This window comes from Colossoma macropomum, unplaced genomic scaffold (genome assembly GCF_904425465.1).
Source record: "Colossoma macropomum unplaced genomic scaffold, Colossoma_macropomum, whole genome shotgun sequence".
Taxonomy (NCBI): Eukaryota; Metazoa; Chordata; class Actinopteri; order Characiformes; family Serrasalmidae; genus Colossoma; species Colossoma macropomum.
In genome coordinates, this window is record NW_023494787.1 from 37,001,184 (window position 1) to 37,026,157 (window position 24,974).

The window sequence follows — 24,974 nt, forward strand, 5'->3', positions numbered from 1 at the left end:
TGGAACTCTCTTCCTCAATCTCTCCATGACTTCTCTTCTTTTTTTGTTTTTTTGCAGTTAGGAAATATACCATCCACACCTCTTCAATCATTGGAACTTATCAATTGAATATTGAATATTTTGCATTGTTTTTATATCCTCACAACTTGCAAAGATACATTATTATATATTTATTGACCAATAGGTCAAACATTTTGTAAAAATCAGAAGACAGTTAATGCAAGATTTGCCAGAGAGTCTTCTTAGCGCAGGTAAGGGGGCATCATGCCCCACTTCACCTGTTTTCCCCTAAACAAAGGACTTCAGAGTGGTTTGATATGAAATGGTTAATGATAAAGAAATGTTGTTGACTCTGATGTCTTTACAGTGATAGGACTTTACAGTGATGTGTACTATTTCGTGTGTCTCAGCCATCAGGCAATGTATTCACAACCTTTTCATGTAATCACTTTCTGTGATGTAGCTTTTAGAGGTATTAAAAACCTTCGGATGTCTGGTTCCATTCTCTACCGCTGTGAGCAGGAAGTTTCTCTATAATGGCACATTAGAAATCAAACCACTCTGGATGACTCTTTTACACCTTATAAATTGAATCATCCAGAATGCCTTTTTTAATGCTCCAGGGAGCTTATAGTGGCCTATCTAATTGTTTTTTAACTCCTGATGACTGTATTCAGACTGAATAAGCCACTCCTCTGTAACGTATTTAGACCAGATCCGGTCGGCTTAATACACTCACTACGCACGTTGCGTAGGGCCCCACAAATAATGCGAGGGCCCTGCTTCCCTCTCGAGTCACAGCTGCTTATTGTTTACAGCTTTGATGAGAGAATGAAGTAAAACTATCCATCCGGTCACGAAAAAAGTGACCTGCAGGAACAGCAATCAGGTAAACTTGTGTTCTCTCTTAGTTTGATGTCAGCAAATGTGCTGTGCTTAACTTTGACAGTATTTATGCTAATGTTAATATTCACTTTTCTTCAAGATTACATAGTAACATATTCAATAAATATTGTTTGTTCATACCACATTCTGTTCTGTATAGGTCTACTTATTCTTAGACAGATGGAGCAAACTGTTTTACAGGAAGGAGGATTGTAGAGGCAGCACTGGGGTGTCAGGTGTGACTGTGTGGAAATTGCAAATGGTTTACAAGGATCACGGGTCAGTTAGGAGGACCTTATATGTAGACTAACGGCTACAGTAATTCTTTCAGACTAGTTCTTGATTTCAGTCTTGTCATAAATATAAAGTCAGACTGTAGGGGGCGCCAAAATCCACCAAAGCGCGCCGGCCTCGACGGGTACTGCTGTTGACAAGGTAACCACATCAACAAAAATAACGTTCCTGACGCCTCAGTTATTTAGACTATTCTTTATTTCTCTCTTTAGTTGCTTTTGTTCTAGAAACTGCGGCTGAAAAAGGATGAAAAAACGAACGGAAAAGCTCACCAAAGAGAAAGGAGACTCTGGAGTTGAGGACGACGCTGTAAAGAGTGCAGGTGGCTGGATTAGGTTAGGAGTCAGTTAGTTAGCTAACTGTTAGCGTTATTTAGCTTCTCTTTTCTTTCAGATTTGCTGTGAGATGCAGATATTTCTGTATGTATCCAAGATTAAGTTAAATGAATTTATCGTTGATCAGCTGCGTAAACAGGAACAAATGTCATCTGTTTATATTACTGTCTGTCCTTCAGGGCTGAACATACAGGACAAATTCCCAGTCCAAACCACAGGTTAGGTGGAAAGCCTTGTGCTTTTTCTTTTGAAGTGGAGTTTATGGAAGCTCGTATATATATATATATATATATATATATATATATATATATATATATATATATATATAGCCATTTATTAAGTCGAAATTATGAGAATGTTTTCCATAATAATGACTTCTAATAATGACATAATTATGACTTAGCATATCATAATTATGAGAAAAGTTTCTCATTATTATGTGGCACTAATTCATTATAGTGAGATATTAGGCCCAGTCCCATTTCTTATTTTTACCCCTACCTTTTCGAGTGTCACCTGCCCCCTGTGTTACAGGGGGAAGTGGTTGAAATCTTTCCCACGAAATGGGACAACCCTGAAATAAAAAAGAACATTACTTCATTAACAGGCTGCTGTAGGCGACCCAGCCAGTAGACTTGAGTAGTGGTAAAGTTCAGCAACCTCATATGTCTTTAGGAGCACGGGTGCGACAATTATCTGTTATCCCATCCTTAATTCTTTGGTGATGAAGCTGAAGTCAGCTATTCACTAGCTTCTTGTTTGAGTTTTCCCGTTCCACCTTAAATGGTGCAGCAGGTCTGACACCTGAGGTGCCAGAACAGGAAGTTTTGCTAGCTAGCTACCAAGACATCAGCACGCTACTAGCGATTTTTTTTGGTTGTTATGAAGAAAAGGACCAAAGTACATTGAGACGACATTAAACTAAGATAATACAATGGTTATCGTAATTTTTAACTGAGAAAATACTTACATTTGTGGGTTTCTTTGCTCGCTCGCGCAGCCATCTTGCCGGTTTTCCTTTGATTCTCATAACACTCCGTTTGGAGCGTGCCTCGGGACATCCTACGCCTAGGCGTGAAAACAGCGGGGTAAGGGCTAAGTGGTAGGGACAAGAAGTGAAATGGGATTGGGCGTAAGTCATAATTATGGAAATATCATTATTATGACTTATTAAATTACTGAATATTTTTTCCAGTGGCGGAAAGGCTTCCATGAGTCTTGCTATACTTGCTCTAACTACGTTTCTGGTCACTCTTCAAAGATGACTACCAGTGCTCCGGCAATTTGGAGATGGACTTCCCAGAGCTGTGTGCGTTAGCTGGCATGAATGAAACCCCCCTCGTGAAGCTGAGACAGCTGACAGCAGCGTCCCCTTCTACAGACAGCGGAGCAATGGGTATAGATTTTGGGTATAAATCAGTTTTCCCTTCTTAAAACATTAATACAGTTCTGGGTTACGCCTGCACTTAAAACGGGAATTCCACCAAATTTTTTAAAAGTTCTGCTTAGGAAAGTCATTGAAATGCAAACAGATTAATTCAGAGTGATGTGAAAGGATTCACTGTAGAGAAACATACTGACTCTGATTCTTTACAGTGGTGGTGAAACCAGGAGTCACAATATCTACAACACAAATTTTATTTACAATCCGAAACCACCAGTGAACAAACATGTGTCTTCTGTGTTTTTACATATAATGTTGATGATGGTAACAAGCAGTGTAATTATAACTGTTTAAGGTAATAAACCTGAAGGTGAGGGAGCTTAAACACTTAAGATGTCTGGTTCCTCTCACCACCACTCTAAATGATTCTGACTCAGTAAGTGTTTCTAGAGCTGTGCACTTCACATCAAATCACTTCGAATGACTACATCTGAACTATTTCATTTCACTGGAAATTTGAAAAATGAGAGGAATTTCCCTTTAAAGCACACAGTAGGTATTTTTCAAGGTTACATTGAAATTTATTCACAGGGGAAAGTCAATGATTTTTTCAAACTTTCTTCACAGTTCAATTGTTGAGATGTAAACAAAATCACTCAGAATGTTTTGGTGTGAAATGGTTCATTACAGTTCAAGTTCTTTACAGTGGTGCTGACAGGAATGGTTTTTGATGTTTACAATGCAAATATAGCCAATTTGTTTACAATCAGTGAGGCTACATTTCTTTACTTTTGATATGTAATTTTGATAATGGTAAAATAGTGGCAAAAAAAGTTTAAGTGGGGACTATTTTGCCTCCTAGCGCCCTCCATGCCCTGCATGTAATGGAGCAATTCACTGCTTTGAATGGCTGTTTACATTAGTGAGTTAATTATGCAGACATTTTTAAAAATCAGTGGAATTCCCTGTTGAAAGGGTTATTGTGACCTTACATTATTTTTTGGTCACAACATGATTTACCTCAAGAGTACTCATCCTGAAGACACTTCTGCAGAGTTTAGTCCCAAGCTTAATTTAAACATCTAATATTAAGATGCCCTAAAGACCTTGATTGGGTGATTTTGATTAAGCTTGGAATTAAACTCTTCAAAAGCAGAGTCTCAAGGTCTTTTAAAAAGAATTGAGGGTTTTTCCACTTGTACATCTACATGTCTTTCTGGCATTCTTTATTATTGCTCTGGCTGTTCTCCTTATTATGTGCAAAATTGTCAAGGCTGTTGTGTAAATGGAGTTTAATTAATCAAATGAATTAAATCAAATTTCTCTGTTTAGAGGACAGTCAAACCCAAATCTCGCCCAGAAGCCCTGTCACAACTTGGTGTCCTAAACCCTGCATTCAAGTAGAGATGGAGAATGGGGACTCTCAGAGTGCAAAGAAAATCATCATATCTGGTAAAACAATTAACTCCAAAAAACTAAACATTTACACAAAACATCACAAATACAGGACTGTACCATTGTGTGGGCAGGATTGCAGGAGAAAAAATTGAAATACAAGGTTCTTGTATTGTTCTGACAGTGTCATTATGTTAGAACAGTAATTGCTGTGTACAAACAAACAAAAAGACAGATAAAGTAATGCACTATGATTTGTGTTGCTCTTTAGGTTGGCAGGTGGATGAGGTGATGGCTCAAGTGCTGAGTAAGATATTACCGTCACTGAGCAATTTACAGAGTCTAAAGTAAGTAGTTGAATGTATGGGTCTGATAAATGATTTGTGTAAGTAAATTAGTATGTAGACTACACTATTAAATATAATACGATATACTGACAAATGCAAAAGTTTGAACACCCCTGATTAAATTACATGTTTGTTGATATCCTAAGTGAAAATACACGATCAAATACATGGCCAAAAGTATGTGGACAGCTGACCATCAAACCTAATTTATCCCTTTCCAAAACCATGAGCATTAATATGGAGTTTGTTGATGTGTTAACATCTTTTCACTTAAAAAATCGACAAAACACGTCATTTGACTGGGACTTGTGCACGACTGTATAATGTAATATATTATGTACTGCATGGTGATGTATTTTACAGGATGTGGCAGGCCAGACTGACTGATCGCATTTTGATCTCCTTGAAGAACACAATTTCTATGTGCTCAAACCTCAGGTGACTGATACAGGAGAGTGACTGTGTATAGAGCCATACTTCAATTGAAATGCTTCACTGTACAAAACAAAACAAAAAAATGAAGTATCAAAGCAATGCTTGAGAAAATATCAAATTCAAATTTAGCTTTAAATACAAGAGGACCTTTAAATACAAGAGTTTCATTATCCAGCATCCTGGACTTTTTCATGTATTAAGCTTGACTGAAATCCTTATGCTCTGCGCTAGCCTGCTGTGCCTGTTACATTGAAATTTACAAGATTGCGTTTAGACGTTTGAGACATGATTTTGCAATTTAAAGCATACACCAATGAAAAAATCTGGTTTCAAACAGATATACTCAAACTTCTAAGTGGTTGTTTTGTTCTGAACCGCATCCATGGAGCACCTTGAAAACAACTTAAATCGTACTCTGTCATAATATTCATGCATTTGCCTTGGAAACTATATGAAAAAAGCCCAATGTTCTTTTACCTTCTCTCTTTTCTTGCTTTGTCTGCGGTAGGACAGTCATTTTGGAGGGAAACCCAATTCCAGAGCAAAGTTATCATATTCTCATTGGAGAGGACAGTATGTAAGTGTTTTTTTTCACACACTGACTGACATAATTAACTCAGATATTAAAAAATGGTCACATGCATCTATAACAATAAAGAGGGGCTTATCGATACAGACCTCTGAGGATGTGTCTTTATATTGTAGTTGATAAATAAGAGGTTTTGACAGTAGTAGACTACAGTGTGTCTAGCTGATGTTGTTATTTTATAGTGTTGAGCAGCCCCATGCACTGACATTTTAAATTGGAGGGGTTCAAGGGGGAAAAAGGGCAATTTGAACATGAGTGGCCAGATTAATGAAACTCAGTACAGATTAATAAAAGATGGTACAGTGTACCATCATGCAAAATGTGCAACATGATGAATAAGAAAAAGTCACCATGGTGGTGAATAGCAAGCCGGTGTTTTTAATGTGGCTTTATTTTCACCGGTGTCCTGGGCAAGAGCCAATCAGAATAGACATGTGAATGACCGCATGCATATTAATGAACCATGTCAAATGATGCTCTTGTTAGCTGCCAAAGGAAAGAAACCAAAGAAAACAGAGCTATGAATTTTAAGGGAAGAAGTGCTGACAAATAGTAGTAAATTGCTTTCAACTTTGTTGCTTAATGAGAAAATATTTTTAGTATAAAAAGAGACCTGTATAAAAAAGCAAATTATAACATCTTAAAATTTATTTTTTAATTGTAAGAATTATATTTTAACATGTAATCAAATAATTATAATAATACATAAAGTAAATGTCATTTTCACATGTGTAAATTCTACATTTGCAAAATTTTGTAAAACTTGTAAAATCCATTGTAAAAAACTACTTGCAATTAAATCAATTCAAACATATTTAGAATCTCAACGTGTCAGATTACTCTTCACTTATTACAAGCTAAACCTTCTTTCCACACTCAGGAAGGGGATTTTCTCCTCTGTTCTCCTACAAACAGCAGTTTTAAACATAAAAACATAATAGTCATCAGTGGTCTGTACACTTGGTACTTACAATACTGTTTCACTGCAAAAGCTGGCCTTTGTCAAAATGTTAAAGCAAACGTCTGCTTCAATGCATCGAGATGGTCAAAGGTAAGACATAAATGATTCTATAGCAATTTTCATATCTGCTGTGGCAGTACACTTTAGCCTGGGATAATTAGGTTTAGATTTTTACGTTTGCTGTGTTGTTTTTTTCTGACTTTGTACATCTCAATTGTCTGATTTTAACTCACTTACGTTGTCTTCATTGGACCCTCTGTTGAAGTAGTGTATAGTTATAAAAGTAGCTTAACTTTTATGTCTATGTGACATCAATTAAATACACAAGGGTGTTAGCTTGCTTGTAGCATGTATATTATTGTCTTTGTATTTTGATTAGTAAATGACCTCATAAATTAGAGGACACTTCGCAGAAAAATATGCACAGGACAAAACATACTGACTTTGCAGCTTATGTTTTTTCCCACATGGTGCTATAGTGACAGTTTTCAAAATAGCATTCATTTTTTCTTTAAAGATAAATGGCTTATTTGGGCATGTCATTGACTATGATGCACATGCTCAGAGGTCTGTAGGCTGCTCAGCTTTTGAACCACTACATAAATACTGTTTTTTGCTTTAAAACTATACCAGCGTTCTTCTCTGCCACTGCTAGGATAACGCACCTGTCATTGCGGAACAACTGTATAGGAGAGGAGGGAGCACATTTGATTGGCTCAGCACTCTCCACAGCACATTCTACCAACAAGAACCTCCTAACACTCAACATGGCCTTCAACTCTATTGGTGATGGAGGTGCCATTCATATTGCACAGGTGCTGAAATTCAGAGAAATCTAAAGAATGCAGCATAATGACAGCACGTCTGTAACCATAGGCACAAGTCACAAATCACTACCTTTATTCTTTACCTGCAGTTATTTATGTCTGTTCTGAGATTTATATGTTGATCAATCTTGAATTTTGTATGTTCTGTTTTGCAAGCATTCAGTAGTTGGTATCTGTGTCTTCACTCTAAGAACTTTATATCTCCTCAAATGGCTGGAACTACCAATGGGTCCAAATGTCTGTTACTCACTTTGGTGGCTTAGAGCTATACAATGTAAGATTTGGGGATTTGGGGATTCCTCTTTGGTGGAAATGTGTAATTGCATGCAACATGTGGAAGAACACATTGTAATGTCAGTTGTGCTTCAGACCCCTTCCCCGAGCAGATGAATCTGATGATTGCAAGCGCGTTGAAAGAGCGTTCAAAGAGAGCTCAGTCAAAACTTGGTGATGTGTAGGTGAATGATCTGCTGTTGTCACCATATCTTCATCAGTATAATGTTGATTTGAGATCTAAACATTGAGCTGGACCTTCATTTTGGTGTGTGACGTTAATATGTAAAGACGTGTAAAGATGTATGACATGGTCTGAAAAACTCCTGCAATATCTAGCCTGACATCCCCAACATTTAAATTAATATTTAGTGTTATTATTTAATGCTATTTCTTTCAATTTAATGCTACTTTTTCAGTTTTAACAAGAACGTACATAGTGCAGCTTTAAGAGTAACTCTTACAGGGTCTCCCCCTCTGGGGACACTCTTTAGATTGGCCTTCATCTAAAATGGCTCATTCCAACTCTTGCACCTCCCTGACTCCACCTCTCCATAACTACACACAACTACAGCCCATTTCTAGGACATTAGCATATATAAACTCCTTTGTTTGGCCTGCTAGTTGCAAAATCTCTGTGTCCTTTATAATTTATAATAATCTTGACTTTTTCTTTTTAAAATCTTTTTTAGGGGTTGCGTCTCAACCGCTCTTTGTTGTGTCTCTCCCTGGCCAACAATCATATTACAGATGCTGGGGCGATCTGTTTAGCTGAGGTACGTCTTTAAATATTCTCATCCCTTTATGAAAAAAAAAAAATATTGGATTCCTCCTTCCACACAGAGTTAAAGCAGCTATGCTAGTTAGCTATCTAGCCACTTGCTAGTCAGAACACAGCAGATGTATTTCTGCTCACGTAATTGTAATTGGATATCCAAAACGCATTGAGGTTACACTCGTGTTCAATGTGGTCAAGATTCTGACCACCTCCGAATGTGGTTTGAGTAATTTGACTGTAATCTGCCCACAATGCATCCTAGAGGTGTTTACACCTGGCATTTCATACGGTGAAGTAAAATCTGAATGTTATCTGTTCACAAAAATGCCTGCTAATGCGGTGTGTAAACAGGTGTCATGGAAAATAACTAAATAAATCAGAAAACTGAAGTTTCAGAGTCACAATAAGTGCTCCAAAGTAATATGTTTATTGAAAAACTCCTGGAAAATACCCAGAGATTTCTGAAGACAGACCAAAGTTACAAAGGGTTATATATTCCCCAAGTAGGCTGTTGCTATTTTTCATTGGTTAACAGAGAACAAAGAAATTACAATTCATTGGTTACAACTAATTTTGATATGAATAAATATGAAAGCGTTAACATATATGCATAATTAATGACAAGGAAGGAAGCTCTTATATGGTCAGAAAGTCCTCACACACCTGGTCCCTTCTAGAGGATTTTTTGTCTGTACCCTCAAAGCCACTAAACAATCATTTACTGTAACCCCTGTCAGCTAGCTAGGCCTCAGGAGAGAAAAACATGAGATAAGGCCTGGGCAAATGTGAGGAGTAGACCGTTTGTCCCCTCCTTGCACTCAAAGAACAGTGATAGTCCACCCTAAATTTTCAGAGTAACATATCTATCATCTTAAGCAAAGACCACCGCTAAGAAGTAAGTATATACCTTCTAAAAGCATACATCAATCATGGCCATATAAGTAGAGTGACCGGCTATAATAAACTCCACACATGTACACCTCTCAAAGGTAAAGCTTTGGTCACCAAAACCACACAGGCTCACTAACTCTATCCCTCTGTATAGGTGATTGGCCCCTTTGCTCTGACGCACGAAGAGATTGTTGAGAGAAGGAGGCAGTTGATGAAGAGGGACCAATCGGTAAGGAATCACACGACATTGTCATTTCTGATTTGTTGTATGGTATGCTTAAAAGGGGAATAAAATATTATGCATAATTCAATCTTTAAAACAAAGTCATTCAGAGTGGATTGATGTGAAATGGTTCATTATAGAGAAATTTACCAACACAGATTTCTTTACAGTGGTGGTGATGGTAACCAGGCATCTCAATGTTTACAGCACAAATATAGCCATTTTATTTACTATCTAAAACCACCAGTAAACCTACACATATCTTCTGAATTTTTGTATGTAATTCTGCGGATGATAAAAAAAGAGCTAAATCTGAAAGAAAATGTTTTCTTTGGGGACTGTTTTGCCTCACAAGTACCTGTCCACCATGAATGTTTTAAAAAGCACATTTTAAGCCAAAATCTTATCTCAAAACTATTGTAAAACAATGTCTCAGGTAGCATATCTGTAACCATTTCATGTGATAACTTTATTTAACAAAGTTTATAGAGACATTAAACTCTTCAGATGCCTGGTTCCTGTCATCGCCACTGCAAACAATTCTGACTCAGTAAGTTTCTCAAGAACAGAGCATTTCACATGAAACAATGCATATATGTTTACATCTTACATTCATCTGTTGGATCTATTTTAGATAGAGATTTAGCTGACAGTGTTTTTCCTGGTATCAGTCAGAATTAGGGCAGACTTTTCATCATCTGTCCCTCACCTCAGCCCCACTCCACACAAACCAAGGCCTCTTTGGTTTAGCCTGACCAATTACCCACGAAAGAGCTATCTAGCTAGCTAGCATTTTGGTACCCACTGTCGAGTTAATTTAGAGTTTGCAAGCATTACCAGGAACTGTCATGACTTCACTTTATAGTGGTGAAGTAGATTGTGTATTAAGGGTATCATATTACTTTGTTATTCAGATATAGATGGTAAAACGATGGCATTATGCTAATGTTGCTTGAGAGGAGTTTTAAATATTTGATATAGTCTACATTTATATGTAACATTGATGATCGTAAAATAGTGGTAAGTCTAAAAATATTTTTGCCACACAAGTACCTCTTCACCATGAATGTGTTTTAAAAAGTACTCTTTAGAACTGAATCTTATCTCAAAACTGTTGTAACACAATAGTCTCATGCATCAGCCAGCGTATTTGTAACCATTTCATATAATAACTTTATTTAAGGGAGTTTTATAATGGCATTAAACTCTTCAGACACTAATTCCAGTTACCACCACTGTAAACAATTCTGACTTTCATATTTTTTAATAACGGAGGCTTGGTTATTTTCTTTAGAACGGAGCAATTCACATCAAACCACTCTGAATGATTTTTTACCACATAATTTCATTATGCAGAAATTTAAAAAGGTGGAATTTTGACCAAAGTTTTTCTCTGTTGTTTTTATGATGCCAACATTTCAGAGCTTGATTTGGTCAGATTTTCAAATCATATTTGCCCTGCTATTTGTCTGCTGTCTGTTAGCTCAGTCTGTTCTTTTCTCTCTCTGTCTTTCCTCCACCATACTCTCTCATTCCCCACCTCTCATTTTATTTAGCCATCTCAGTTAGGCATTGCAGACTCTAAATGTGAGCGCCCTCTCTCCATCCCTAGCAGCTCATCACTGGAACAATGCAGTAAAGGAACCAAGAGTGCCTCTAAAAAAAAGGTACTGTCTGTCTGTTTCTCTCATCAGCTTGTTTAATTCTTACTGTCCCTCAAAACTCAATCTAGCGAGGTATCTTAGCTGTGTATTCTAAGGCTGTTTTTAAAGGGGTTGTCAAATTATTTATTCCCTTAATCTGTTTATGCCTTTAGCAATATGTTCATACATAAATCTAGTCTAAATTGACTGTCGAATAAAGTATTTCAGTTTCAAATTTTGATTGAAAGATTCTTGTACTTTTGTGTTTTCCTCTGTTGGGAAAATCAGAATTAGCCTCTTTAGTTCAGCCTGATCGATTAGCAGTGAGAGAGCTAGCTATCTAGCATTTTGGTGCCCAGATTCAAGTTAATTTAGAGTTTGCAAGCATTACCAAGGACTGTCATGACTTTACTTTCTAGCGATGAGGTAGAAGGTAGAGTCGATATAGCGTATATCTTGATAGAGCACATTGAGGGCAGCCCTTTTTCCTAGCTAACACAACCATTTCACAAGTTGTCAACAGTAATAAATACCATGCTGTCGGCTAATTTATGTCAGGGTTGGGTATGCTTTTTTTTCGGAACATAGCTAAAAGATGTAAACATCAAGAGAAGGCTACAATACTGCTCTCCACCTGGCAAAGAATTGACTTGGTAAATTATGACCATTACATTTCACTTATTCACAGAGACTTTGACTGTTAGTCAAATCATGCTATCCCAGCAAATACTTCTTTGAATAGCAGTGATGTCTGGTCAGAGCGAGCATCAAACTCCTTTGTCTGTTTTGTCCAAGGAGACTGTGTTTTTACAAGCCTGGACCATCAGAAGGTGCCCAGTGGTTGAGAAAACATGGGCTAATGCACCTTTAATGCCTTAAAATCCCAGGCTTATTACATACTAAGGCTTATTGTTCAGTAACTACAGGGACTTCAAGGCAAACTGGCTGAGCTATTCTTAGGTTATAGAAGTGTGTAACAAAACTTTGGGCTCACCATTGGGTGCTGGCCATTTAAGAGTTTAATGGATTGTCACCTATCATAGCCACCTTGCAATACTATAATCAAATGCTGACTCATTTGTACATGCATTAACCCCTTAAAATCCCAGGCTTTTTACACACTAAAGTGTATTACTCAGTAACTACAGGGACAAACTGGTGGGGCTATTCTTAAGTTATAGAAGCGTGTAATAAAACTTTGGGCCCACTCGCAGGCCCTGGCTGTTTTGGAGGTTAATCACACCCCCAGTTGGAACCTAACTTTACCTTCATAATCCAACATCTCATGTAGAATTAAAGCCCAATTTCTGACAAAAAAGCTACAAAAGATGCTGGGTGTTGGCACAACGTAGTGTCTGAATCCCATCCCTCACACAGTCCTGATCAGTTGAGTTTTTAACTGAATTATAGTTCATAACTTACTTTTAACATTTGCAGCTAAGTTGACTTCACCTTTAAATATAAATTCCATAGAAACTGGTAGCAGTGCATATTGGATTTTTCTTTAGAATGTTTTGTGATGACTCAATCAAAGATGACATTTGTTTATGCTTCTTATCTAACCAATCTGTGGTGAGAAATGTAAAAAAAACCAAAAACAAATTCTACTGTACATTACTTACCTACTGCAATAACAATAACAATAACTGCCCTATTACGCCTTTAAAGAGCCCATATCATGGAAAAACAATTTTTTTCAAATAATGATGTTGTATGCAACATTATTAAAGGTTTCGTCCATACAGTCCATATATAAAACAAACTGTTTTGCATTCATTGTTTTCGTGATGTCACAAAAACCAACACATTTACGTATATCCACTGATTCAGCCTAGTGTGGCCCAATTCAGAACAACCAGTCAGAATGGAGTTCATTTACATATCGTTGCTGGAGGACAAAAACCTTGTATCTGCAAAATGTTACATTTTCAGGAGATGGAAAATGTTGTGGAGGATTTTCTGAAACTTCTGTAGCTCTAGTGAGTGAACTGTGTGTCCTGTGCCTTCAGTCACAGTAAACTTAGTGTGACCCATAAGATGACAACCAAATACCGTGTAGGATTTCCATACCTTTCTGTAACTTCCTAAACAGATGGCTCTCATAACAATGAGACGATGTAATCCCAGCCAGGTATGACCTCAATGACCAGTTATTTTTTAATGAGCGCATCTCTAGAATAGAAATAAGGGAAGATTTTTTGAGCTAAGGGTTTGGAAAATGGCCAAGAAGAATGATACAGCTCATTTTCAGACAAAGCTGGACATGGCCCAAAATTAATATGCTGACTAGGACATAATGGTAGTCAATAAGGTCAAGCACTTTGAGAATAAATGGTTCCCAAATGATGCAGAGATGAATGAAATGGAAGGGGCAAAGGAGGAGAGCAGGTGAACCCCTCCTTTGCCCAGAGGTGTATAAAATTGATGTATTTCCTTTGTGTATGTTAGTTGCTTCTCAAGAACTCAGATTAATACTGTTTTTCTTGTAAAGGCTTTCATTTTAAATAAACTTAGGAACAATTCTAACACTCCTCGAATTTCAGAGTTAATGTGAAAAGATTTTATTTTAAGCAAATTTGGGTATTTGTATTTTTCCATTTGTCATGAAACATTCACAAAAGGAAAAGAGCTGGGTGGTCTAGGGCCTTTCCTAGATCGGGGCCTTGTCGTGGCGGAAGGGCTTGTGTGATCTAGGGATCTTCAGAGCTGAGTTGTCAGGAGCAATATGCTCCTGGTAGGGTCTCCCAGGGCGAACAGGTCCGGAGTGAAGACCCAGACTAACTCAATCCAAAAACCCTCCATGAAAAACGGACACAGAAGATCGTGTACCCTGCTTCATTTGGAGAAGGCTTACGACTGTGTTCCCCGAGATATCTTGTGGGAGGTCTTCCGGGAGTTTGGGGCGCCGGGGTTACTACTCCGGGCCATTCAATCTCTGTACGCCCGGAGTGAGAGCTGTGTTCGTATACTCGGCATTAAGTCAGCACCTCAGCACCTCCAAGTCCGAGTCCATGGTCTTAGCCCAGAAAAGGATGGCATGCCCACTCCAGGTAAGGGAAAAGGACTTGCCCCAGGTGGAGGAGTTTAAGTATCTCGGGGTCTTGTTCACGAGTGATCTGGAAGAGGGATCGTGAGATCGACCGCAGGCTGGGACAGGCGGCAGCAGTAATGCGGTCACTGTACCAGACTGTAGTGGTGAAGAGGGAGCTGAGCCATAAGGCGAAGCTCTCTGTTTACCAATCGGTCTACATCCCAACCTTCACCTATGGTCATGAGCTGTGGGTAATGACCGAAAGAATGAGATCGCGAATACAAGCGGCGGAAATGAGCTTTCTTCGCAGGGTGGCGGGCTACATTCGGAGTAGAGCCGCTACTTCTCCGCATTAAGAGGAGCCAGCTGAGGTGGTTCGGGCTTCTGATCCGGATGTCCCCTGGACGCCTCCCGGTGGGGGCGTACCAGGCACGGCCTACCGGAACAAGACCCCGGGGTCGTCCTAGGACCCACTGGAGGAATTATATCTCCAAGTTGGCCTGGGAGTGGCTTGGGGTCCCCGGGAATGAGCTGGAGGAAGTTGCGGGGGACAGGGTCGTCTTGGATTCTCTGCTCTCCCAACTGCTACTGCGACCCTATCTGGACTAAGCGGTTAACGATGATGATGATGATGATGAAGAAAAGAGCTGGCATTTCCAAATTGTCTCAATAAGTGAAAAAATAAACAAGAAAAGCAAACAGATTTAGTTAAAAAAATTAAGTACTACACTTAAAAAGAGGGTTCTTCCATGAGTTCTAAACAGAACCATTTCATGCTTAAATGGTTCTTTGCATTATGAAATGACTCTTCAGTCTGATGGTTAATTCAATGTATTTGGTTCTATATAGAACCTTTTTGAAAATGGTTGTCCAGTCTTATCTCTAAAGGGTAAGTGTGCTCTTGCTTGGTTAGTATGAAAACCTGCAGCCACACCGGCTCTTTGCTGATAAGATTTGGCACCCTGGTATGAGCAGTCACTGAGCCACCAGGGGGCCCAGAGTATGTAATTTTTATTAATTTATTTAATATTATTTGTCAGAAAGTCCAAAGGTGCTCCTGAATCGTTTCTTTTCCTAAATTAATTAAGTCCCAAATCATGTTCTTTTCATGCATACAAAATGAATATTACTAGATTGGGTGGAGTGTGGGCCACCACTGGTAGGTTGACATTTAGGGCTCCCAGATGTTCAGAAATGGCCCTGAGTGACTTTAACATGTTTCCTTGCAGGATGCTCCCAAGAAGGAAGAGAAGCCAGCAGCGCTTCAGACAGCATCCACTGCAGGAAAAAAAGAAGTGACCAAGAAAGGTAGTATGACTTAGATACATTCTCATCTCCATTAATTCTGAACTACATCTCCTCCAGAGCTATGTTGAGACCGTTTGACTGCATCTCACATCCAGTCACAGCAGCTTTACATAAAAATATCCTACCGTTATCTTTGGCAGTCACACTTGTTGGATAATTTACCACAGCATAACTCAAATTTGTGAAGTGTTTTTTCTCTAACAGTGTTTTAAAAATCCCAGACTCTGCAGACACAATCTCCAGCGTCCCCTCTTATTACCTTTGTGAGTTAATGTTGATAAAACTTGTCAGATAAAATGTTAAAGTGATGGTGGTGAATAATGAGGAGACTGAGCTGAACATGTTTCTGCTTATTAGGAGGAAAATCATTAGCACGGTCTGCTAAAGTGTTTGGGAAACTGAAACTGAAACTGTGGAGTGGTGACACTGATAAACAGCAATAAGTGCTGAAAATATTCTTAACTTCAAGTTTATCACACTTTAGTTCTGTGTGACCTTTTTTATATCAGTAACGGTAGCTAACATTAGCTGTCTGGCTAACAACCTTGATTATTTTGATTACATGTTTACGTTTCAGCTGTGTGCTGTGTGTGAGTGGTTGTTTGCTAGGTAACAGACATGACAGTTGACTGTCCACTTCAATAGAGTAGGTTAAGATTTCCTAACTTGAGATAAGATGCTGTAAGATAAGATTCCTAAATTGAGATAAGATTTGCTTCTGTAATACGAATTTGTAAAAATCTTATCTTGACCTGTCAGATCTTAAGACAAAAAGATAGGAAGCTTCTGTAATACAGCCACTGATGTCTAAATCCTGGCACCAGAAAAGGATAGAATAGACTTAACTTACATATGACTAAAACATGATTAGGTGTGCCTAAATTGGTTATTACAATTTTTATTATTACAAAGACGATAAAATAAAGGAATTAACATAAAAAATAAAGGATATGTGTTTTGGGGGAATCTCCAGTCACTCCATTCACTCCTCTCTATCAGGGATCATCAGTTTCATGGCTGTTTGCATGACATTTAAAAGGTGTTAGAGTGAGGACATATGTTCCCATATCATGCATGAGAACAAGTGTCTCTTCATCTCAGCAGTGGACATGCTGGGGCCTTTTGCACACCAGTCCCCATGACTCTAGCCGCTCTCTATTATGTCTACCATGGATCACAGAACGGAGTCTTCATAATCTCATTAATCAGCCTTCTTGCAAAGGTCTTCAGCATCTTGTCTTCGAAGGCAGGGTTCACCAGAAGCTTGCCAAGAATTTCTCGAAATATAAGACATGCACAAGCGTATAATTATTAACCAGAAAAAAAGATTGCCGTTCCCACTATTCCAGAGACAAGGTTTAGGATTCTAATGCTGTGTGCTGATGCTGTGGCTTGGTGATGAGTCCCCTGTCTCCAAGGACCAGGCTTTTCCCGTCTCACACAGGGTTCAGTCATCCATGACCGTCTTCCCTGTGCTAAAGTTGAGTTTTTCAAAACAGGAGCTCCTCACAGCACAGCAACGACATTACACTGCAATCTGCAAGTAATGTGCCGCACATCAAGAAAGAAAAATCACAAAAATCTAATATAAAACTACATAGATATGATAGAGGTGTTAGCTGTCACACTGGGTCATTCTAGCACTGTTAATGACAGACAAACACTGAAGAAAAACAATTTCAGCAGCCGGTAACAGCTTCAGTTTCTATGTCTATGCGTTTGAGCTATCAAAACAGTGAACACTCAGCAGAGCAAAATCCTTTGCTTAAATTGCTGTTTACACTCCAACAGCATTGACTCCAGCCTCATACAGCTCTGCTCCTCCAGATCTAGAACCAGTGTCCTTAAAAATGCACTGTAACCTCAGCTGCAACACATCAGTCCTTATTTCACATTAAAGATGCAGCACAGCAGAAAGGTTAAAGTCCACCTATTCAGGTGCAGGAAATGAAATGGGTCCAGTTCAGTTGATGAAGTGCGTAATGACAACATGCTGCAGGCCCCACGCAGGGGAGCTGTGCTTTTCCAAACTCCTGTTCTAATCCTGTTTCTAATTTGTTTAAAATTACTAATACAAATCCAGTAACACATACTATGTCTTTGTATTCCTTAGTTACTGAGGTAAATGTAGTTAAGGTCAGTTAAGCTGGATAACTTCCTTACCTGGATGAACAGACTTATTGGAGATTGGCATAAACAAGTCCTTTTCTGTGTGCACAGCATCCTTCAAGGTACCTGTCACAGGCATCACAGAGACCCAAAAGCCAAATAACTAACATTCCTAGGTGTTAGCAATATATTCTTGAGCAAAATATTCTATATTAGAAAGATTATAATTTGACTACGGGAGATATTCTACATCCCATCAATCTTCTCTCACAAATCCCACTAATTTCTTTAAAAAAATAAATGCAAAAATACGGGTCTACATGAGTCAGGCAGTAATTGGATTTCTGCTTTGCACCCGGCCAATATACTCACAGAAGACGTGACATGAAGCTAATGTAAAACTCAAATTTCATGCTGCAGCATGCATGCTTCTTTCGTGGCAATGCTGCTTGCTTATTCCCAGTACCACCATCTGTTTTCGCACATGCACAGACTGAGAAATCCAGAAGAAATTCAAGTAAGAGTTTACATGCACTGAGAAATCTGATTACTGAGCTAAAATCCATCTCTCTTTTTATGTATTTATAGACCTTAGTCCGATCTAAGAAATTGTAGTATGCCGTTTATATGAATTTGAATAATCAGATAACTGCAGAAATCTAATAATGATCAGATTATTGAGTGCATGTAAACGCACTCACTGCTATATCTTACTTTATAAGAATGCGTTGCACTAAAAAGCTCAGTAACTTTCAGTGTGGCACTGTCATAGAATGTCATGTTTCTAACAAGCCAATTCATCAAATTTTTGTCATGCTAGAGCTGTCTCACTCAACTGTAAGTACTGAGAAGTGGAAATGTTTAGGAGCAACAACATCTCTGCCACCAAGTGGTAGACTACACAAGTTCAGATTGGAGCTGCTAAGTGCTGAAGTAATGTAAAAACTCTCACATCTTCTGAAAGCACAAGAATTGTTCCTCAAGAGCTGGTATAATGTTTTACCGTTTGCCAGTCCGATGGACAAATCTGGGTTTGGCAGATACTAGTGACGGATGTTTTGAATAAGTAATCTTTATCTTCTGATAATGCTAACAAGTAGTGTTTATTAACCAAAGAATAGTAATCTTCACACTGTAAAATAGGCCTTATCTTCAAATCCTGTTAGTAAAAGGGGCCTCCTGAAGCTTGTGAGAATCTGCTGTGTGAGCAAGAAGAACTATCCTTGAGATAAGAACCAGCCCTGGAACAGGTGAACTTACAATGCAACCAGTCAAAGCTAATGTCCTTGGGAACTGGAACGTTCTGGTACAGCTAAGATAAGATATTTTTTAAAAAACATATTTCATGTATGATTGGAAATAAGGGTTCCCAAATGCAGATGTGACGGTTCCCACGTACATGTAAGGTTTGGAAATAATGGGAACTAAGATGGTATAGAATTCCATAGAAAACGAGGGGCGATTACTTCATCGCCCCAAAACAGGATATAAAAGTGGGTGTTTTTGACATGTTCTTTGCATTGTGGTTGTCCGGGAACCATCTTGCCATCCAAGCTCAATAAAGCAGAAGGACTTTTCCTTCCTTCCACAAGAACTCAGCGACTGAATTCTTTTTATTTTACTTAGCTTTTTACACTTGGACATTTTTCTTATTTTGTTAGAGGAAGTTATATTGCGGTTAGCTCTTAAGGTAACAGTATTAGAACACGCTAGGAGAATCCATCTCTGTCCACGGGCCTTGAGCACAGAAGAGAGGCTTTTGGGCCCGACACTAGCTTAAATGCATAGTGCCAAAATCTTGCTTTTAATATAAATGTATTTGCTGTCCGCCATGGTTTCAGACACTAAGGTGCCACGTGGTCAAGGAGGAAAGTCAGAAGGGAAAGACAAGCGTCTACCAGCATCAGAACAAGAGGTAATGAAAAAGCAGAATGTCCAGAGTAAAAAAGCAGCAAGTCAGGTCATTTCCTCAGTCAACCTGATCACCACACAAGCATAATATTTCTAAAAGAAAATGTTAATGTTCTTTCTTGTCATCTGTTCTATGCATGATGGACATCCTCCCAGGAAAAGAGCAGCTTTGTACAGAAGGTGTGTTCATATCTGCCTACTGTGTTCTATGTTTTTATGCAATAATTGTAAAACTTAGGCTGGCTTTACACAGTGAAATTTTTATGCAACTGTAGTTCCTTGAAACCTACATGAAACATGATATGCATAAAGTTGCATAATGTAAAGCTTCCTGCAACTCACTTGAAACTCAGCCGCAACAGTTGCAAGTGTCTTTAGCTTCGTGGAACAAGTTTCATGAAACAGTCAGTCAAAACACCAATAACGCATCACATGCTCACGTCGAACTACGTGGTTTCATTGATGGAAATGCTTCAATGGACTAGAAAGTTAAACAGAAGATGGTTTATTGGGTGGGTAAAAAGGAGATTTTTCTGACCGACTCAGGGTGGTTGTTCATTTTGTCAGTTTTCTGAGCCATGGCAACAAACATGAGTTTCTCTAAGCTAATGTTTCTGTATCCAGCTGTGTTAACTAGTCAGCTAATGCTAACAGCTGTTTAAATGGCTGCTCATGCCAGCATTTATTCTTCTTTTGCCTGCAGGTATCGTGATTTATGTAGCTTGACTCATTTTCTCCTCTCTTGACGTCCTTTAATTTTACACGGAGCTCAGATTCAGGGATGAAAAATATTACAGAAGAACAGATGGAGATGCACTCCTTGATAAATGTGCTTCTAGGACAGGATAAGCAAGACATCAAGTAAGCTAGATAAATAAAAGACAGATAAAAGACAAACAATACAGTATATCAAAAATACGAGCTGCAAATTTGGCTGTCTAGTGGAGTAACCAAATGTATTGCATGCAACTAATTGTAAATTGCTCCATGTAACTGTCAAGTTGCATGGAAATAATGTTGCATACAACTTGCATCATGCAGCTTGTTGCATAAAAGTTTCACCTTGTAAAGCCAGCCTATAAAGTCAAAATCTATAATTTAATGTGATGTTTGGACCCATAGTTCCCCAAAGGAATCTGAATGTCCAGATAAAGTTTAGAGAATTCTGACCCTGAATGTTGGACAAGAAGCAATTCGAAAACAGTCACATATAATTCATTCAGTTACTCTGCTAGTTGACCAAATTAGCAGCTCATATTTTTTATACACCATATTGCTCTCCCTATAAAGTCATCTGAAAAGTGTAATTTACATATATGCAGCATTTTTTTTTATCATATTTGTAATTTTTTTCAGTTGTCATTGGCATTTTTTGTGCTATATCTGTTTTTTATCTATCTAGACTACTTGATGTCTCTCTCATCCTGTCCTAGATGAGTGCATCTCGGTCTCCCCTTCTGTACTGATTTTCCAAATAAATCTGAGCTCTTTATGAAATTAGGGAGCATTGAGCCAGAAGAAAATGAATCTAGCTATGTAGGTCACAATAACAGCAGGCTAAAGAAGAATCTTTTTATTTTCTTGTCCGTTGGTCTGGTGAAATCAGATGTTTGAAATGATGTCATTTGCTCTGATCATGTAATCCATTATCAGTGCTGTGATTTGCTGTTTCATGAAACTTGTTCCATAAGTTGAAACGCCAAAGTTTCAAATGAGTTGCAGGATTCAATTCAAGTGCAATTTATTTTCATTTAGGTTGAAAAGTGAAAAGCCAGCTTTAGATATAAAGGTCCACAAGATATGAGTATTGGCCAGGGATGCTATATGTTTCTTAAATAAACAGACTCTGTGTTTGTGTGTATAAGACAGGAGAGGTGGTCGAGGCACTGAGCCCTTTGCTGGATCCTGGCATACGGCACATCGATGGAAAAGTCATTCAGCCAGGAAACACAGCACTTGTCTCTCTGAACCTGTCAGGTCAGTCATACACAGCTCATACTAAAGCATGTCTGTGAGCATATTGAGTGTTTAATAAGACCCCTTTCTGTTCATCTAGGTAATAAACTGACAGAACAGTCACTTCAGAAGTTCTTGGCATCTGTGGTTGGCCAAGGTGAAGGAGGTCTCCTGCGTCTTTCTCTCAATGTGAGATTAATTTTCTTTGTTCTGCAATTGACCTATCCATGCTCCGCCCACAAATACATTCATCCATAGCTAGTGGACAAGCTTTTACATGAGCTGGCAAAAATGACATTTATACTGTTACGACCTGGTCTAGGGTCGGGCCGTAACAGAGAATGAGAGTGGGCTCTCTCCCCAGACCTGCTGCCAGACCAGACACCGGACACCGCTTAAACCAGAAAATGACAGGTTTTTTTTTTCAAAAGCTCAAACAAGTTGAGGTGATGGCATCAGGGTCAAGTAATTGCCAAAATAATAAACAAACACAACTAACAATTTCAAATCTAACTAAACTAAAATCAAAAGAAAACAAAAATACATAAGGCTACTCTAACTCCTTCCTTAAAACAGGAGAAAACGATAACCAAAACAAAATGGCACCCTTCCCCTACTTTTCCAATGTTCACACGAGTTTCACAAAATCTAACAAAGCTTTCACAAACTTACAAACTTTCAAACTTTACACACAAAGTGAAGCAAAGAGTGGTGTGAAGAGTGCCAGGCTGGTCTGAACAGATGTTGTTCTAGGTTAGGTCAAAGGGGAAAGAGCCCTGAACGTCTCCCAAGATGGTGGCTCGGCGACCACTTATACCTCAGTGCGCCCCCGTCTGGCCAATCATGTACCTGCACATAAGGGGACACAACAGGGAAAACACAGAATGCCAGCACAAGGCACACAAAGGGTATATTACAACCAGGGGTCGTAACAATACTAATGAAAAACTGTAGTACACAACTCAGTCTATGTCAAAATACAAAAATTACTCACATTAAATTCCTACCATGTTTATTTAGTTTATTTATGTTCACTACATAACGTGTCCAGTTTAAAATACTATGTTACCGAGCTGGACGACAGTATAGTATTTATTATTCAAAACTAGACAAGTTGTAAATGACTAATTGCCATCACACTAGCATTAGCTGGTTTACACAATTGAAAATGCACCTCGTCTATCCTATGAGTGACTTTTTACACATAGAAAATATTAGGGCTGCAACAAACAACTGTTTTCACAATCAGTTGTTGGTGCATTATAACTTGATTAATCAATACGTTGGTAAAACAAAAACTGCAGATTATAGTTTGGCAAAAACATTTCATTCAACAAAAGAAAAAGTACAGTGACTATTCTTTCTTTATAAAAAAACATAAGCACACCTAGCCTATCTTCTTTGTAATATTGTCATATCTTCTTAAAAGGAATTCTATCAAGGGCATCCACTCTGTTCAATTAAGGAACAGCACAACCTAATCTTACAATGCAGTCCAAAACAGACAGTTTTTTCTGTATTTCTCCTCTAACGATAAAGCAAAATTAAATTAAATAGCTTTGGTGTGATTGATAACATCATGTTATAAAATTTGATATTACAGATCAGTCCAGTCATCAGCTGGGTCAGATACAAAGACCTAAGACCTGATCAGTACATGTAAAACGCTGTGTTACGACCTGTCTAGAGGTTTGAGATGATCATAACAAAAAAAGACAAAAGAGAGCCAGTTGACATTTAAACAGGTCAAATCGTGTTATTTTCTTTTTATGCTGCTCTTTTGTGTACATGACACAGGAGAACGTCAGAGTGGGCATGCGCCAAAACAATAAACATAACCAGCCTAGCTAGAGATGCTAGAGAACTAACTTACCTATGCAAACATAAAGAAACAAAAGTACAGTCAGTCTTTCCTAACTCCCTAACTATACCAAAACAAGAGAAAACAAGATCAAAAGAAATGGCACCCACTCCTACAACCTGGTCGGCATAAGAGTGAACATTTACAGAGACAGATCATGAGCTTACAGTTTAACTGCAGAGATAACTGGGTAGGGAACAAGAGGTAAAGCTAAGCTATTCCATTTGGGAGGAGAGCAGACAATCGCTAGCAATAAAACAAACAAGCTGAGTTGCGGTTCTAAAAACAATCGCCCCAAGCCGCCATGGAGGAAAGCCTCGATGACATCCGGCACAGCCGTCGAAGATATACTCCATGCAATTTCAGCCAGCCAATCAGACGCACAAGTGGGCGGGTTCCTAATAAGCGAGAGTATGAGAGAGAGAGAGAGAGAGAAAGAAAGAAAGGGAAGCAAGCTAAACAAAACATACATCCTATGGACGTAACAGCTGATAAACATGTGCATGATGTCATCGTTTTCAAATATATACATTTGTATCAGTATATATTCAAATATATGTTTTTATCAGTCTGCATTCAAAGAGTTTTTTTTAAATCTCAGTGACCTAAAAACAGTCGTCAATTGATAACCTGATCAGTTGCCAACAATTCTTTTAGCAACGTTATCAATAATGTCAATTAGTTGTTGCAGGCCTACAAAATATACATAATTTGAAATTAATGCACTCCTTTATTTGAAGGTATTTTGAAAAACAAGAAATTAGCAGTGTAATTATCTCAATAAAATAATGAGATTTTTGACAACATACTGTAAAGCTTGAACAACTGATCAACAATAACTACAAAAGAATGTGTGTGGGAGCAGGAATAGGCTAATTTTAGCAGCATTTGCCACATTTATTTCATTCAACAATGGTAATTCAATTGCATTATCATTGATGTTATATACTGTAAAGCCTAATGTTGACAGGTTACCATCTGCATTGTGCTCCTGTTTTCATTCATCATGTTTCGAGAGCTAATCTGAACACTGCCAATTTGCTTTCCAGAGGAACTGCTTCCCCCCAGACTGTGAGACCTTCCTGAGGATTCAGGAAATTATGTCACTTAAGGATCCTCTAAACAGAATTAGCCCCTGTCAGGTGGATGATGAGCAGAGACAGGTAGCTTAGCATAGCAGAAAATATGACTTCATTCCAGTGTTTTTAGTTTTTTTTTCTCGTTATTTTCATTGGTCTCAGTCATAAATTATCAAGATAAACATTTCAAGAGATAATAAAAACCTCATTGACCCATTTTTGCTGTTGTTTTATTTATAACTCTTCTATTTATATGAATTTCAACAATCAACTAAAATAGAAAATGGCAATAAAATAAAGTATATATAAAATAAAACAAAAATTGTGTGGGGTTTTAACAAAAAGGGATATTTCAGTATTGGGGAACAAACATTCAATTTAGAAAATAAAATATGGTCTGAAGTTAAATAATACCTTTCTGTGATGAAGTAATCTTGTCTCATATCAGAAAACAGTTTT

At 38.2% G+C, this 24,974-nt stretch overlaps 1 protein-coding gene across 2 annotated transcripts; it reads left to right on the plus strand.

Annotated features, from left to right (window-relative positions):
• The first annotated feature begins 1,294 nt into the window (after positions 1-1,294).
• lrrc71 (leucine rich repeat containing 71) lies at positions 1,295-24,729 on the plus strand. 2 transcript variants are annotated; one of them, XM_036565713.1, is made up of 18 exons: positions 1,295-1,320; positions 1,392-1,501; positions 1,694-1,732; positions 2,776-2,910; positions 4,231-4,350; positions 4,565-4,640; positions 5,004-5,078; positions 5,584-5,652; positions 7,281-7,440; positions 8,418-8,501; positions 9,549-9,623; positions 11,174-11,284; positions 15,521-15,599; positions 19,550-19,623; positions 19,776-19,799; positions 21,485-21,596; positions 21,676-21,764; positions 24,486-24,729. In XM_036565713.1, exons 2-18 carry the CDS (start codon positions 1,426-1,428, stop codon positions 24,606-24,608), a joined length of 1,521 nt encoding a protein of 506 aa, XP_036421606.1. In that variant the 5' UTR covers positions 1,295-1,320; positions 1,392-1,425; the 3' UTR covers positions 24,609-24,729. The 2 variants fall into 2 exon arrangements, with proteins under 2 accessions (XP_036421606.1, XP_036421605.1); XM_036565712.1 differs by having other exon boundaries at positions 1,307-1,501.
• Positions 24,730-24,974: the final 245 nt, after the last annotated feature.

Excerpts from the sequence above, each read along its gene's own strand:
- lrrc71 (XM_036565713.1), top strand. The coding sequence starts at position 1,426 with ATGAAAAAACGAACGGAAAAGCTCACCAAAGAGAAAGGAGACTCTGGA. Across the intron at positions 1,733-2,775 it reads ATTCCCAGTCCAAACCACAG|ATGACTACCAGTGCTCCGGC; the intron begins GTTAGGTGGAAA and ends CACTCTTCAAAG. Across the intron at positions 4,641-5,003 it reads AGCAATTTACAGAGTCTAAA|GATGTGGCAGGCCAGACTGA; the intron begins GTAAGTAGTTGA and ends TGTATTTTACAG.